Source organism: Mustela erminea, chromosome 18, assembly GCF_009829155.1.
Source record: "Mustela erminea isolate mMusErm1 chromosome 18, mMusErm1.Pri, whole genome shotgun sequence".
NCBI lineage: Eukaryota > Metazoa > Chordata > Mammalia > Carnivora > Mustelidae > Mustela > Mustela erminea.
The window spans coordinates 56,282,038-56,297,047 of NC_045631.1; the positions used below are offsets into that span (position 1 = coordinate 56,282,038).

Genomic DNA, 15,010 nt, shown 5'->3' on the forward strand with positions numbered 1-15,010 from the left:
CTAGCCCCTGGTGGGAGGGGGTGCTCGGGGACCTTGAGCTGAGCTCGTAAACAGAGCCTGGGCCCCGTGAGTCAGAGCGGCCTTGGGGAGCCGTGGATGGTCCTCTCAGGATCGCGTTTCAGTCGGCTGCCAGAGACCAAATGTCACAGCGTTGGGAGGCTGCTTGCAGTGTCGCTGTCTGTGTCTGACCCCTTGGGCTAGCTCACTCCGCTCTGAAAGCCCTGGCTGTGGACCTCAGGGGTCAGGAGAGATGTGGAAGCGCCAGCCCATGAGGGCAGCGCTGGGGCTGCCTTGCAAGGAATGACGTGGGGTTTTGGAGTGGGATCGGTGGCGGCGGAGCCTTGGTGTCCTAGCTGGGGTCTCTGGACACAGCTTTTTTTTTTGTTCCTAGACTGCTCTTTTATGGGTCAGTTCTCCTGGGCTTCTGACCAGCTCCACTTTCTGAGGCTTTGTTGCAGGCCCCAGAAAGCACCGCCCCCGGCCGCAGGTTAGCGCCTTCTCCCCAGACAGTCCCTGGGCCCCAAACCAGATTACTCGAGGGCACTCTACCCAAACCCTCCCTGGCCTGAAATTATTCTTATTTTTTTAAAGATTTTATTTATTTATTTATTTGACACAAAGAGAGACATCACAAGTAGGCAGAGCGGCAGGCAGAGAGAGAGGGGGAAGCAGGCTCCCCGCTGAGCAGAGAGCCCCATGCGGGACTCGATCCCAGGACCCTGAGATCCTCACCTGAGCCGAAGGCAGCGGCTTAACCCACTGAGCCACCCAGGCGCCCCCTTTGTTTATTTTTAAAATTAATTAATTAATTGTTTTCCTAATCTTTACCTTTTTTTTTTTTTTTTAAACATGTTCATTTATTTAAGTAATCTTGACACACCCAGCTCAGGGCTCGAACTTACAGCTGAGCCAGCTGGGTGCCTCTAATCCGCCCGAAGCTGAGCGCCTGCGGAAGCTGTGCTGGACACAGGACAGGTCTGGGGGGCTCCGGTGCCCCAGGCTCCTGTCTTCTCCACGTGCTGCTGTACTGTGTAGGCAACACTGTCGTGTTTCTCAGCAACCTGGGCTCACGGGGTCTCTCCTTTCTTTCTCTCCAGATGCTGCAGCTGTGAGAGAGTCACGGGGCCTTGTCCATGCTGGGGAGGAGCCTTCCTTTTGGGGGTGACCGCCTTCACCTGGGCATGCCTGCAGTACTCTGGGCCCATGGATCTGAAGGAGAAGCACACGGTAGGCCGTGGTCGGTGCCCGGATGGGTGTCGTGTGTGCGTCGCAGTTGGACTCTCTCTACTTCTGTTGGCCTGGGAGGTCCTCTTTTGGGGGCTTTAAACCAAAAGTGAGAGAGGGGGTGTGGCTCTGAGGATGGGGGTACAGGGCGGTGATCCTCCCGAGAGGGTGCTGTTGTTGGGCTGGGAAGCCCTTGGGGAACTGGGAGCACAGGGCGAAGAGGGTGGGTGAGCTCAGCGCTTGGGAGCAGTTGCTGATTCGGGTTGGCTCTGAGCCAGACTTCCACTTCTTGCCCAGGGGCGTGTAATTTCGTTTGTTTGGTCTTTGCTAGAGCTCTGCCCCAACCTGCTGAGCCGTGTTGAGTACGGTTGGGCACCCTCTCTGTGGTTGGGGACGAGCTCCCCAGTCAGACTCCAAACACAGCTGCGTAACCAGCTGGAGGTGAGCGGCCAGGAGGCCCAGGCACCGGCCAGGTGGGCGCCGTCCTCCCGGCCTGACGCAGGTGCGCCTCCCGGCCTCCAGGTGCGCTGCCCTCCCCGGGCAGTCGATTTGCTGGCAGAGTGTCCTCCTCCCGTGACGAAGACCGTCCCAGGGGAGGTCCTTCCAACGCTTGCCTGGGCTTCTGGCACGGCTTCATGCGGGTCCCTCTGTCTCTGATCGCCTTCCTCCACTCAGTGTCAGAGAAAGGTGTCTGAAACGCAGGGCTGACCTTTTGTCGCCTCTGCTTAAAAGTCACCAGTGGCTCGCACCGCCTGCTGAAACCTGGAGTGTGGCCGGCGAAGCTCGCCATCATCCCGCTGCTGCCCTTGGGCCCCACGACCCCATCTCCCCCGCCTTGGCCTTTAGGACATGTGACGCGTCCTTCTGCATGCTTTAGGATTTGGGTCCGCTGTCCACATTTCGGCTCCTACTTTTTCCCGGACGAACTCTTCCTGTTCTTTCCGTCGCCTTCTCCTGACAAGCCCTCCTCCCCCTCCAGATGTCCCTCCTTCCAGCGATCACAGTATCTCCACCACTGTGCCTGCCACTCTGTATGGAAATAATCTGCCTGTCCCACCTCGTCCCAGTGTCCCCAGCTCCTAGCGCAGAGCCTGGCAGGCAGCACGGGCTCAGTAAATATTTATCAGTCTGAACTTACGGACAGCGTAAGTTCCTGCCAAAGAGATCTTGGAAGGTCTGGAGCGGGAGCTGTGGGTCCACACGCTGGGTCCCTGGGGTGCCTGGCTTCCTGCTGACTCGCTCAGCCGCAGACTTCCTGTGCCTCTGGACCAGCTGTGGAACAGGCTTGGAGGCCTGAACCTGAAGGAGGCGTGTGCGGCCTCCTGTTCACTGATCTGCAGGTGTCCTTCCTGTGAGCGATTGGCACAGAGGGAACCAGCGACCTGGACTTCTCCCCTAGTCTGGGTGCGAGGCTGCCACGTCTCATTGCCAGAGCTGTTCCCTTCCAGGGGGCACCCCCCCACCCCCAGAAGCTTTGCTATTTACTGTGTGATGCGGTGGCCTGCCTGGGTGAGGCTGAATGTCTCAAAAACAGGACAGTACTGTCCTCTGGTTCCAGGCTTGTTGCTGAAACACCACTTCCTAGTGAGTTGGGGAAACAAAGTTCTGTGAACCAGCTTCTCTCTCAAGCCTGAGGAAGAACCCTTGGGTGCCCGGGATGGATAGCTCTCAGGGGTCAGTTTTGCTACAGGATTTTTCCTCTCTTCTTGGTTGTTTTGGAGAGATGAGTCCTGAGCTAGACATATCACCGGCTGTATTCACAGAATACGTCCTTGGGGTTGGGGGAGCTCTGGGCCCTGTGGAGGTCGCCCCCATTTGGAGGGGCTTACAGTCCAGCTGAGGAACTAATAGTACAAGCAATTAAGAGATAGAACCGGGGTGTGCCTGGGTGGCTCAGTGGGTTAAAGCCTCTGCCTTTGGCTCAAGTCATGATCTCAGGGTCCTGGGATCCAGCCCCGCATCAGGATCTCTGCTCAGCAGGGAGCCTGCTTCCTCCTCTCTCTCTGCCTGCCTCTTCCCCTACTTGTGATCTCTGTCTGTCAAATAAAATCTTTAAAAATAAATAAATAAATAAATAAAAAAAATCTTTTTTTTTTTTTTTTTTAAATAAAAAAGAGAGATAGATCCAGACAGGGTTTTTACTGGAAGTGGCTTGTGAGCTGTACACATGGGCTTCCCCAGATTACCCCCGTGGCCTCCAACAGTCAAGGCTTCTTGGAGGCGTGGGAATGAAGAGAGCTGGATGGCGGAAGTTGATTGAAAGGGGCCTCTCGGGCCCTGGCTATAGCCCAGGATCAGCGTGGCTGTCGCTGGTTGCTTTTCTGCCTCCCCCTTAGTGACCTCCCAGTCCTCCCGTCTCGCTGTCAGGGCCTCCTCTCCTCAGTCCCCGGTCCCCTGTGGTGGATGTGCTGTAGCAGTGAGCGTCCGGACTTCTGTTTCTTGGGTGCAGTGCCCCCCTTTGCGCGTGCTGAGGTGGGCAGTGTGGGAACGGGGCAGGATGAGAGTCCTGCAGAGCCCCCAGCTTAGACCCCGTGAGCTCTTCTTTCCAGGGCCTGTCACGCAGGAGGGAGAGTTTGCTCAGTGGTGACGCCCACAGAGCAGGGCCTTTGTAGAAAGCTAAAGGGAGGTATGTCCCGGAGCAGGGGCCACGGGGACGCCACTCTCCTTGGCAGTTTGCTAAGGCTGCAGCCCACTGCGTGGCTGACCCCTCCTCCCTGGGGCTCGCACCTCAGGAATACTGCCTGCCCTTACCCTCTGGACTGCCTGGCCCCTCCTTTCCTTCTCCTGTTCAGATCAGGATTTGGCGGAGGTGGGCTGGGGGGCCAGGGAGCTGTGCTAGAGGAGGGGGAGAGGCTTGAACTCCGCGGAGGCTCTCTCCCCTTCCCTACCGCTGGTGATGGTGGAGATGGTGGAGATGGTGTTGTCGGTGTTGCCTGGGAGACAGAGCCCTAGAGAACCTGCTCAGGCTCCAACCTGCGCTCTCTCGTGACTGGACCTTTTCGGCTACTTTCTGTCCCATAGGGTTTTGCAGCCCCTTCCTAAGGGTGGCCTGGACATAGGCTGAGAAGTTTCCAGTCTACTCCCAGGGCCACCTGTGTGTCAAATTTGGGCTTCCAGGGTGACACGCAGGCTCTCTTGGCTGTTCCTGGAGCCCCAGGTCCCCAGGGCGGGAGTGGAGGCCCCAGGTCCAGGGGGTCTCCTGTCCCAGAAGCTCTTTGGCAGGTGTGTCTAAGTGTGACCAAGCGTGTCTCAGCTGCTGGCTGAACTCTGCTGTTGGGGGTTCCCCCCCACCTAGCAACCTGGTGGGAAGGTGTTAGGTCTTAGGTATTGGAATCCTCAGAAGCCCTTCTGCTGGAGTCTTCCACTGGATTCTTCCGCTGGCTTCCGGCCCCCTAGAAGTCCCCGCTACAGGCTTCTCAGTTGCCAGTCTTTCCCTCTCCACGCTGGATATGCTGCTATTAATAACGGGCAAGTCCCCCCCCTTCCCGCAGCTACAAGTGTGGGAAGAGCTGCTGCTGGCCTGCTTCCATCCTGGGAGCCTCAGAGGGATGTCGGGGCGCTCTCTACCTTGCCCGGACTTGGGGCCGAGGAGGGGTGGTCTAGGGGGAGAGCCCAGGCAGTCCTGGGTACCACGGTTGCCCTCGGGCTCCCCCACCACCACTGGTGCGCACCCGGTGGGCTGCAGGCGCCCCTCCGCTCACCCCTCCGTGGCCTCTGATGAATGGGCCAAGCTCCTGGGCATCTGGCGGCGCAACTGCAAACTTTCTCCCCTCAACCCGGCTCCGCCCTCCCTCCTGCCCGCCTCTCCCTCCCTCCCACGGTGCTGTTGCTGCACTGCCTCCTCCTCCCTCCCTAAATCTGCAGCGTGACTGGAAATAGGCTGAATTAATCAGCAGCCTGAAGCTCCCGTCTGCGCGGATCCTCTGCGGGCTCGGCGCTGGCTCCTGGCTCCCACGCTCCCCGGCCCCCTCCCCCTTTTTTCCTCTCCCCGCTCTCTCTCCTCTCTGTTCCTGCCTCTTGTCCTCTCTCCTGGAGGGTGGTGTTGGAAGTTCTGTAGTTGACTCCTTGTGGCTCAGACTCTACCCCATGCTCTTTAAGCAGACAGAGCTATGGATGCCCCACCAGGGCAAATGCACCAAAGTGAGTATGCTGACTTGGTTTTATATTTTTGTTGCAAACGCCTTGTTCTCTGCTTTGTGTGCAAGGCTTTGGGCTCAGCGGTTGCCACAAGTCTTGAGGATGGGTGCTGAACCGGAGGCAGCTCAGATTACGAGGTCGCTAGGACGGAAGAAGGAGGCTGAGAATGGGAGCCAGGGTGCCCGGGTGTCTAGGGAGATGCCAGTCGGGTTCCCAAGTCACCCAGAGCAGGACTGGAGCCGCGTGTCCCGGTGGGGCATCCTGACGAGTTATGCTGGGACCTGGGTCTCTGTGCACAGGTGATGGGAAGCCCTGGGTCCGGATGTCAGCCCTCCTCGGGGCCAGTGGGGGGGGGGGCTATTTCTGGCTGGACCACATGGGTCTTTGAAATGGGAGCAGCCAGGGCCCCGCTGATTTCCTCTGCAGTTTGGGCGGCTGCAAGAGGAAGAAGATGGGCGGGAGTGCCAAGGTCAGCATGAGCCCAGAAGAGGAAGAGGCTTGAGGCTTTGATTTGCCTGGCTGAAGACAGATTTGTGTCTGGCCAAGCTCAGAAGAGATTTATTGTGGCTACTGCAAGAGACCCAGCTTCAGTGACTTAGGCATTATGTTGGAGTCCAGTTTTGGGTCCCTACCCCGTCTGCACTGGCTCAGAAAGCTGGGATGGTGGGGACCTGGTTGAGGGGCCAGCCAGTTCTTTTTATTTATTTATTTATTTTTAATATTTTATTTATTTGCTTGTGAGAAAGAGTGAGCAAGTGAGTGCAGGAGAGCTGGGAGGCAGAGGGAGAGGCAGACTCCCGACTGAGCAGAGAGCCCAGTGCTTGATCCCAGGCTTGATGCCAGGACCCCGGGATCGTGAACTGAGCTGAAGGGAGATGCTTAACCTACCGGGCCACCCAGGCACCCCGGGGCCAGCCAGCTCTAATTAGCTCTCTGCTGTTGTCAAGGCTGAGGGTCACAGTCAGAATTTGTAACTTATCTGCCTGAGCCTATGGGACCTGGATTCTGCTCCCAAAATAGGTGAAGTAGGAAGGAAGCCGGCGGCCATGGGGACAGAGCCTGTGACAAGTCCTGAAAGGTCTGGGGCTCGGGGGTGGGGGCTCTTGGCTCTGGGCCACCTGGGAAACCTGACCAAGGGGGTGCAAGAGACTTGAGGGGCGTTGGCTCTGGAAAGGCTTGGGAGACCGCCCCAGACACTCAGCGTCAGGCCCCATAGAACTGGTGCCGAGGAGTATGGAGTTCTAGCAGTTCTCAAGGGACAGATCGAGTTCTTGCCCCACCTTTTTGTTTATCTAAATCCCCATGCCCTCCCAGTGTCCCCTTAAAAAAAAAAAAAGATTTAATTAATTTGAGAGAGAGACAGAGAAAGAGAGAGCAGGGGGCGGGGGTGGTGAGAAGCAGAGGGAGAGGGACCAGAAGACTGGACGCTGAGCGCGGAGCCCATCGCGGGGCTTGATCCCACCACCCCGAGGTCATCACCCGAGCTGACATCCAGATTGAACGCTTAACTGACTGAGCCGCCCGGGCGCCCCTCTACCCCCACCCCCAGGGTCCCTCTTTGATGATGGAAAAGGGAGGAGAAGCCCAGCTCAGGATGGGCATCTGTGGCCGCATGTCCTGCGCCTGGGTTTCCTGGAGCCTCAAGTTACTTTGTTGGGTCCTGCTGAGCCTGAGCATTTAAAACAGGGGGATGGGGGTCACTTTTACTTGCAAAGCACTGGTGTAAGGGGAGAGGCAGGCTCAGGCTTCCCCTCTGGTGTGGAGTCCTGGCTTAGCCATCACTCCTTGCCCCAGGATCGTCCTGGGAGGTGTCCGGCCTTGGGGTGGGGTGGGAGATTTTGAACATCTAAGAGGCAGGAACAATCTCTTACTGCCGCTGGGTACTGAGGGCTGAGGCAGTTTTTCTCTCGCTTCTTGGCCCCGTAGGGAAGAAAAGCAGACCTTCAGATGGCACGTGTGCGAGGCAGGTCCTTATCTCTCAAACCAACCCTGTGCATCCTGGCACGGTCTCCCCCTTGGTGCTCAGCCTAATTTGCGTTTTGAGAAAGGCCGGCAGAGCCTGCTTGCCCAGGGCACTTTTAAAATTTCCTTTGAAAATGCTGAAGTTCCACCAGGTTCCTAGGCTTTGGCTCTCACATCGCCGGGGGCGGGGAAGCACAATGAGAGAAGCAGTGATTTTTACTGGTAACAGGAAATCTGCCGGAGACAGGGTGCCGTGTTGCTCTTCCGTGTCACTGAGGGGCCGAGGCCGTTGGAGGAGTGTGGCTGGGGCCCTGCAGAGTGGGCTGGCCCAGAAGGCTGTGTCCTTGCCCCCGGGCCCTACCTGTACGGGCAGGCCTTTTCCTCAGGAGGCGTGTGATTACAGAGTGGCTACTTTTCTTCTGCTGTGCCATCTTTAATCGCCGGTCTGGAGCTGGTGTTCCTGGCCAGACATAACATGCGTGGGTAGATGTGCACAGTCAGCGGGCGGGCCTCTGCTGGCCCTGCCCCAGGAGCATCTGCCCCCCTTGGGCCCATGCCTCCCACACTTGGACAGCAGCAGTGTGCAGGTGCTAGGAATCGGGGTGCAGAGAGAAAAAGTGGATCCCCTTCTGAGGCGGCGGATGTCAGGACAGCCACGGGGCAAGAGAAGGGGAGCTGCTGATGTCCAAAGTCTATAGGCCTGGTGTGCCGGGGGCGGGGTGGTCACCCTGGTTCCCTGGCTGAGCCTTTGCCTGCCTTCTGAGCAGGGTCTTCATCCCAGACCCAGTGGCTTCCCATGTGACCTGCAGCCCTTCTGGGATTTATCTGCTCCCCCCCCCCCACCCCCGCTTTCTCCTGCCCAATCCCCGGCTCCTGTCTCTTTGGCGCGCAGTCTCTTCACCTCTGCAGGCCAGCCTTTCCCTGCCTCCAGGACATTTTCTCACTGCAGCATTTCTGGAGGCCTGGCCCCGACAAGTCCTTCTTGGGAAGGAGAGAGCTCACAAAGTAGAGCCTGGGGGAATGAGGGCAGCAGGGACAGGCAGCATGGGAGGCTGCGTGCGCCGTGGCTGTGCCCGCCAGATCCTCTTCTTTCCTGGATTGGGGGGAACGGGCATCACCCCCTGGACCAGCCCCTTAGACACGAGGAGGCCTCTGGTTCCCTCCTTTCTTCCTCCCTGCCTCCCCTTCTATGTCAGGAGTCAGGGAGGCAGACGTGCAGACCTGACTTACCTGACACTCATCTGTTGTGGATCACGGCTTCTCAGGAGGGCCTCAGGATCTCTGCCAGAGGGAGGTGGAGGCTCTGGGGTGTTTACCCATGCTGGGGTGTGGGCCCCCTGCCCAGAGGGCCCTATCTTCCTGAGCTGAAATAACCAGTTATCCCCTCTGGGAAGAACCAGCTCTTATCTTCATAATCCCCCAAAGCCAGCATGGAGAGCAGGGATTAGGGGAGATTTAGGCAAGGGATCTGGGAAGTCCTGGGGCCAGGCTCAGTGTGGAGCCCATCCTCATCCCACAGGCTGAGAAAGCTGTCAGTGGGCCGGTGTGGGAGCTCTGCTCAGGTGCGTCCTACCAGGATGGGTCTGTGGTCACGGGACGCCACCCCAGGGCAGCAGCCCCTTCCAGTCATGGGGATGTGTGTCCTGTATGGAGACAGGCGCAGAGGAGGAAGTCTGGGATGTTGGCCAGTTCAGCCCATGGCTGAACTGGCCAGGGCGTCACCAGTGTTAGCCAACCGTGGTCAGGACTCAGTAGGTAACTCCAGCCCCTTTCTTGGTGCCCCAAGTCTAGGGCTTTTCTCCTCTTGCTCAGGAACCTTTCCTGGTGGGAGCTCACATCGGAGCTCTTGGGAAAGATCCAGTTCTCCACCAGCACTCCTTTCGTGGGGGGTGCTTTTTATATCCCAGGACCCCCGACCTGGGGAATCTCTGTATCAGATTCAGTGTGTGCATTGAACTCCCCTTCAGAAGCTTTCATTCAGTAGGTTTGGGTAAGACCTGGACATCCACGTTTTTAGAAGCTCTAGGTATTTCGGCTGTGAACCCCCGGCTGCCAAGCCCTGATTAACCTGTCCCTGGGGTCACTGGAGCTGTGTGTGCGCACTTGTTCTTCCATTCGTCCAGGGGGTGGCCATGGGCCCACTGCTGCGTGCCAGCCGGTCTCGGCAGCTGCCTGGAGGGATGTGGAGATGGAAGAGTTCAGTGCCTGTGTTCAAGGAACCGGCAATCTGGTGGGAAAGCGAGACAAGTCCACCTATAATGATAGTTCTCCACAATGCAGACTGGGAGCCAGTGCCCCGGGTGCACTCGCCCCGTACGTGCAGCCCTTGGCCTTGGGAAAATTTCCCAGAGCGGCTGACATTGGAGATGAGGCTTGAAGGGGATGAGAGAGGTGTTTGGGGCCGGGAGCATGTTCCCGGGGAGGGAAACTCGTAGAGAGGTACTTGCACCCGAGCTCGGAGAGCACGGCTTGCGTGGGGACTGGAGGAAACGCAGGAGAGGCTAGAGAAGCTGGTAGATCACAGGTCCTGCTCTGGAGTCTGGGCTCGACTTGAATGATAAACGGGGTCAGTTGAGGCGGTGCGCTGCTCTGGCTGGATGTTGCAGTTCGTTTGGAAGAGGGCGACCCTGAGGAGTGGGAGGGGGGTGGTGGTCACTGCAGGAGCGGAGCTGTCCAGCTGGGAGGGCCACGCTCCAGGGTTTTGGACGAATCCACTCCGAGGCGCCTGTGAAACAGCAGTGTGGCTGCGGAGTAAACAGGTCAGCATCGGGGCCGTGCCTGGAGTTAAACTTCAGGAGCCGTAGCTTGGTGGTGTGGTGGGGGACTCCATGACGGTGGCCGAGGTTGTCCTGGAAACATACATGAATTTGTTAAGATGTCCTCGGGATGGGCTGTGGTGTGGATGGAGGGGAGTCAGTCGGAGAAGGAGAAGACGGGGCAAAGCCTGGGAGTGGGGCTGTCCGTAAGCAGAGGCCGGGCCAGGCTCCCACAGGACAGCGTGGGTGGTCCCCAGTGCCGCCCAGGACCACCCCATCCATGCTCTGTTCTGCTACCCTTGGTGACAGGAGAGGACAGCATCGCAGGTCCTTTCCTGAGGGCAACTGTCCCTTGTCGAGTCCTTTCTGATGCCAGAGTGTCACAATATGGTCCCTTCTGTGAAATGGTGGAAACAGTATTTGGTGGTTTTTTTCTTAATGTTTTTAACTCCTTGTTAGTTCCTCCTTCCCACTTTAAAAAAAAAAAACCAACACACCATTTTTTGGCTCCTGAAATGCCCAGATGGCAGCAGAGGTCGGTGGGGAGGTGAGAGGGGCAAGAGCAGTGCGTGGGGCTGGGGATGCCGATGGCCTTGGCAGGTGGGTTAGGAGTCACTGAGTAGAGTAAGTCTGTTTCTGTTTTTAACTTGGCCTTGAGGAGTGGGGGGCTTTTAAGGTGGTGGAGATGTGAGCAAACACCCTGAGAGCTGGCGGGGGGGGGGGGTGGCTGGTGGAGGAAGCAGAGGGAGGATGGGGGGGCGGAAGACAAAGAAAGATCCCTGCCTCTGGCCTGCGATGGAGGCCTCCCTGGGCAGTGCCCTGGGCCTCGCAGGGATGCTGACTGCTGCCTGCTTCCCTCCAGGGCGAGCCACCCTTGGCCCTGGGCCTGTCTACCCGGAAGGCCCTCAGCATCCTGAAGGAGCAGCTGGAGGCAGTGCTGGAGGGACATGTGAAAGAACGGAAGAAATGTCTCACGTGGCAGGTGAAGCCTCTTCACGGGGAAGCCAGAGCCCGGCTGGGATGGCAGAGGGGCGTGGGGGGCCCAGGCTCGGGCCCGGGAGCCCACCTCACGCCGGGCGGTGTGACCCGCCCGGAGCCGCGCTAAAAATCAGAAAGCGGCCAGGGCTGCGTCGCCGAGTGCTGTCCTGACCCCACCTGCTGCCCAGCTGAGACCAAAGCCAGAAGACCAAGGCAGCCTCAGGCCAGGGCAGGCGGGGGTGGGAGGAAGGCGGCGGGTCTAGCAGCTCGATCCCCGGGCCCCTCACTCCCCACCGCCCCTCCTCAGGAGCTGTGGAGAAGCAGTTTCCTGCACCACGGGAACCGCTGCTCCTGCTTCCACTGGCCCGGAGCCTCGCTCATGCTGCTGGCGGTGCTGCTGCTGCTGGGCTGCCACGGGGGCCAGCCGGCTGGCAGGTAACTGCGCCCCCGCCTCGCCCCCAGGGAGCACTGGGCCACCCCTCCTGCCTCCCACCTGGACACCCACCCCCAGCCCCGCCAGCACCATGCCCTGCCCACAGTCACAGTCTGGGTCGTTAGGAATCCTCGGTCCCCCAGTAGGCTGCTGTCAGCAACCCACCCCCCTCGCCGCCCCGAAAGGAGACCCTCTTTGCAGAAGGGACTGGGGTTGGCTGGGTGGGGAAGCCCCTCTCCCTGCTAGTACCCCCCTCTTCCCACCAGCCATGGGGTGGAGCTGGTGAATGCCTCGGCACTATTCCTCTTGCTGCTTCTCAACCTTGTCCTCATCGGGTGGCAAGATCGGCTGAAGCGTCGGGAGGTAGAGCGGAGGCTCCGAGGGATCATTGATCAAATCCAAGGTGAGGCCGAGGCTCAGGCATGCTGGGTGGGAACGGATGCCCTGTGAAGTGTGGGTCCCGCGCTCTTCTCCTGAGGCCCCCCGGGGAGCCCAGCACAGGGGTGTTGCCTGTGGCCAGTATTCTGGGGGCTCTTGGCATCAGGAGATTTGGGAGGCTGCCCTGCCCTCTTTTGAGCAGGACAGCGAGAGGCACGGACAGCTAGGCGTGTGGCCTGAACACGGCACGCGGGGAGGCCGATGGCGGCCCCGTCGGCTCGCAGGCTTGCTAATGATGGGAGACTGAACGGGGAGGCCCCTCTTTTGGCAGGAGGACAGTTGAGGTTTTCTCTTCCAAGTCTGTCTTGTCTGGCGGTACTGGGCCAGGGCATGTAGTAAGATGGGCCAGGGAAGTCTAAGAGCTGCAGGAGGCAGGGTTGGGGGCCCAGAACCGGGAGCCCAAAATGGAGCAGCCCTGTTCCTAAAGAAGGGAGTTGCTCAGTCCGGTTTCTGCTCGTTCTTTCATTCAGGTAGCGTTTGCTAAGCCCCAGCTAGAGACAGTAATTCCTGCTTTCCAAGGGCCTGTGGTCTTATAAGAGAAACACCTAGTGTCAGAGACATTTCTCGAACCCAAGCAGGCAGCAGATGTTTAAATGCTAAGTTAGAGGGGGTTGCTTCATTCTGAAATGATCGGTTGGTTGCAGCCACGTGCCAGGTGTGGGAAGGACAGCAGTGACCGAGGAACATGGGCCCTGCTCTCTGAGAGCTCGGTCTCTTGCTCAGGAACCATCAGTGGCTCCCTCTTGCTTATCAGAGCTGCCCAGAACCTCTGGGCCAGGCTCCAGCCTCCCTCTCTGGACTTTTCTCTACTGTCATCTTCACCTGAAAACCCCTCCCCAGTGCCAGACCCACCGTGGACCAACCTGCTTCTGTGCCTCATCCTGGTGTCCCCCTCCCTGGCGTGCTCCTCCCTCATCGGCTCCAGCTGACAGATCTGCCCATCTTAAACTCCGCTCCCTTTCCCCTGAGGCCGCCTCTGATGGCATCAGCTCTCCTGTGCTCCTGCAGCTCGGGGATCTTTCCTAATGCCCTGAGTGCGGGTTTGCTGTGATTCGTGTTATCTGCCCACAGACATCTCTCTTTTCGGTTTCGGCTCCTGAAGGGCAGGGACTGTGTCGTCTTCACCTTTGACCTTGGCATCCCTCAAAGCCCTCGGCATTGCTTGTGAAACGTATTTGAATGGAGTTCAGGGTATAAAGAATAAGCTGGTGTTCCGAGTGGTAGAAGTGCCTGGGCTGGAGTAATGGGAGAGACTTCAGGGGAGGTGCCCTGGAGAGAGGGGTAGTGTTGGCGTGGCTGGTGCGGGGTGCTGTAAGCCTTCTGGGAAAGGAAGGCGAGCAGGCAGAGCCCCACGGTGTGTGCTGGGTGGCTGATGTGCGGAGCCATGGGTGAGGTGGTTTCTTTCCTCCCCTTCTCCTCAGATGCACTGAGGGATGGCAAGGAGATCAAGTGGCCAGATGCCATGTACCCGGACCTCCACATGCCCTTTGCACCGTCCTGGTCCCTGCACTGGGCCTACAGAGATGGACATCTGGTCAACCTGCCAGTTAGCCTGTTGGTAGAAGGAGACATCATAGCTCTGAGGCCCGGCCAGGAATCGTTCGCCTCTCTGAGGGGGATCAAGGTAGCTCGAGGCTTTTCTCCTTCCCTGGACATGCTGTGGGAGCATCTACCGGCAATGGTGGGAGGGTCCCAGGGCTCGATCCTGAACCTTCCTGGCCGGCTCACAGGCTTCTTGGCAAGGGCTCTGGAAGAATGGAGAAGAGCTGGAATGTTTCTCCTTGTCCTGTTCTTTAGTTTCTCCCACCCTTAAGCTGCTAGGAATCCAGTTTCACAACCACCACCCTCCCCCGCCCCACGGCTGACTCTTTGTCAACCAATGGCCCCTAACCCAGTGAGGTATCTGCACTTAGCTGAATTGTCCAGAAAGAGTGGCTTCTGATTGAACCAATGCCCTTGACCCCTCCTCCCCTGACTCTGGCAGGATGATGAGCACATCGTCTTGGAGCCCGGAGACCTGTTTCCCCCTTTCTCTCCACCTCCCTCCCCCCGGGGAGAAGTGAAGAAGGGGCCGCAGAACCCCCAGCAGCACCGGCTCTTCCGCGTCCTTGAGACCCCTGTAATCGACAACATCAGGTCAGCTTGCCGTCCCGCCTTCCTTCTGGCGCCCGAGTTCTCGCCCCTGGTGCCTCTGGGAGCAGGGGGTGGGCTGACAAGGAGAGAGCCTGGTTTATCCAGAGCTCCCCTTGGGGTAGGCACCCCTGTAGATTTTTTAACTTGAGTGTCTCATGAGAATTCCTAGCCTGGGCCATTGTTCCTCTCCCCTCTGGAGCTCTGAGGGGACCACTCAAGAGGCTGCCCCAGACCCCTCTCCCAGGGAACAGGAGAGATGGTCTGACTCAGTGGTGCCCAGGCAGGTGGGTGTTTCCGGCCTCTCCCCACCTCCGAAGGCTCGCCCAGCTACAGGGCCACCCCTCTCTGCAGATGGTGCCTGGACATGGCCCTGTCCCGCCCAGTCACCGCCCTGGACAACGAGAGGTTCACAGTGCAGTCGGTGATGCTGCAGTACGCGGTGCCCGTGGTCCTGGTGCGTGAGGCGGGCCTCGCGGGGCAGGGGAGAGGGCCAGGAAATGGGGGAGCCTCGGGGCCAGATTCAGGTGAGCGCGTGAGAAGACGGGGAGGGGGGTGCCCAGAGTGAGATGGCCGGTGCTGGGGCTGGGTGGGGGTATGCGTGGGCGGAGGAAGGGGAGCCTTAGAGCCAGGGTCCCTATCTGGGTGGGGGGCTGAGGCTGCGCTTCTCCTGTTCCCCGAAGGCCGGCTTCCTCATTACCAATGCGCTGCGCTTCATGCTGAGTGCTCCTGGCATTGCCTCCTGGCAGTACGCCCTCCTGCAGCTGCAGGTAGGCCCTGCCCTTGCCCCTCCATGGTGCCCTGCTCTTTCCTGGGAGGCTGGGTCCCCTCACGGGGCCCTGGCTGTCCCTCCCTCTGCAGCCCAGGGGTCACAGCTGGAGGATGCCTGCTCCCCTTCTTTTCCTGCGCTGGACAGCTGTCCCTTTCTACTCAGGGAGTGGCTTCGGGGCTG

At 59.0% G+C, this 15,010-nt stretch overlaps 1 protein-coding gene across 6 annotated transcripts in view; it reads left to right on the top strand.

Annotated features, from left to right (window-relative positions):
• The window catches only part of TMEM94 (transmembrane protein 94), a 33,308-nt gene that overhangs the window by 8,210 nt on the left and 10,088 nt on the right, over positions 1 to 15,010 (top strand). For 3 of the 6 annotated variants that reach the window (XM_032320134.1, XM_032320135.1, XM_032320136.1), the window contains exons 1-8: positions 5,070 to 5,364; positions 10,942 to 11,061; positions 11,365 to 11,492; positions 11,757 to 11,893; positions 13,350 to 13,552; positions 13,913 to 14,064; positions 14,413 to 14,515; positions 14,742 to 14,828. In XM_032320134.1, coding sequence (XP_032176025.1) covers positions 5,311 to 5,364; positions 10,942 to 11,061; positions 11,365 to 11,492; positions 11,757 to 11,893; positions 13,350 to 13,552; positions 13,913 to 14,064; positions 14,413 to 14,515; positions 14,742 to 14,828 — 984 coding nt within the window. In that variant the 5' untranslated portion in view covers positions 5,070 to 5,310. Of the gene's footprint in view, positions 1 to 1,097; positions 1,228 to 5,068; positions 5,365 to 10,941; positions 11,062 to 11,364; positions 11,493 to 11,756; positions 11,894 to 13,349; positions 13,553 to 13,912; positions 14,065 to 14,412; positions 14,516 to 14,741; positions 14,829 to 15,010 lie in introns of those variants that run through there. The other 3 variants (XM_032320138.1, XM_032320139.1, XM_032320137.1) reach the window with 2 other exon arrangements.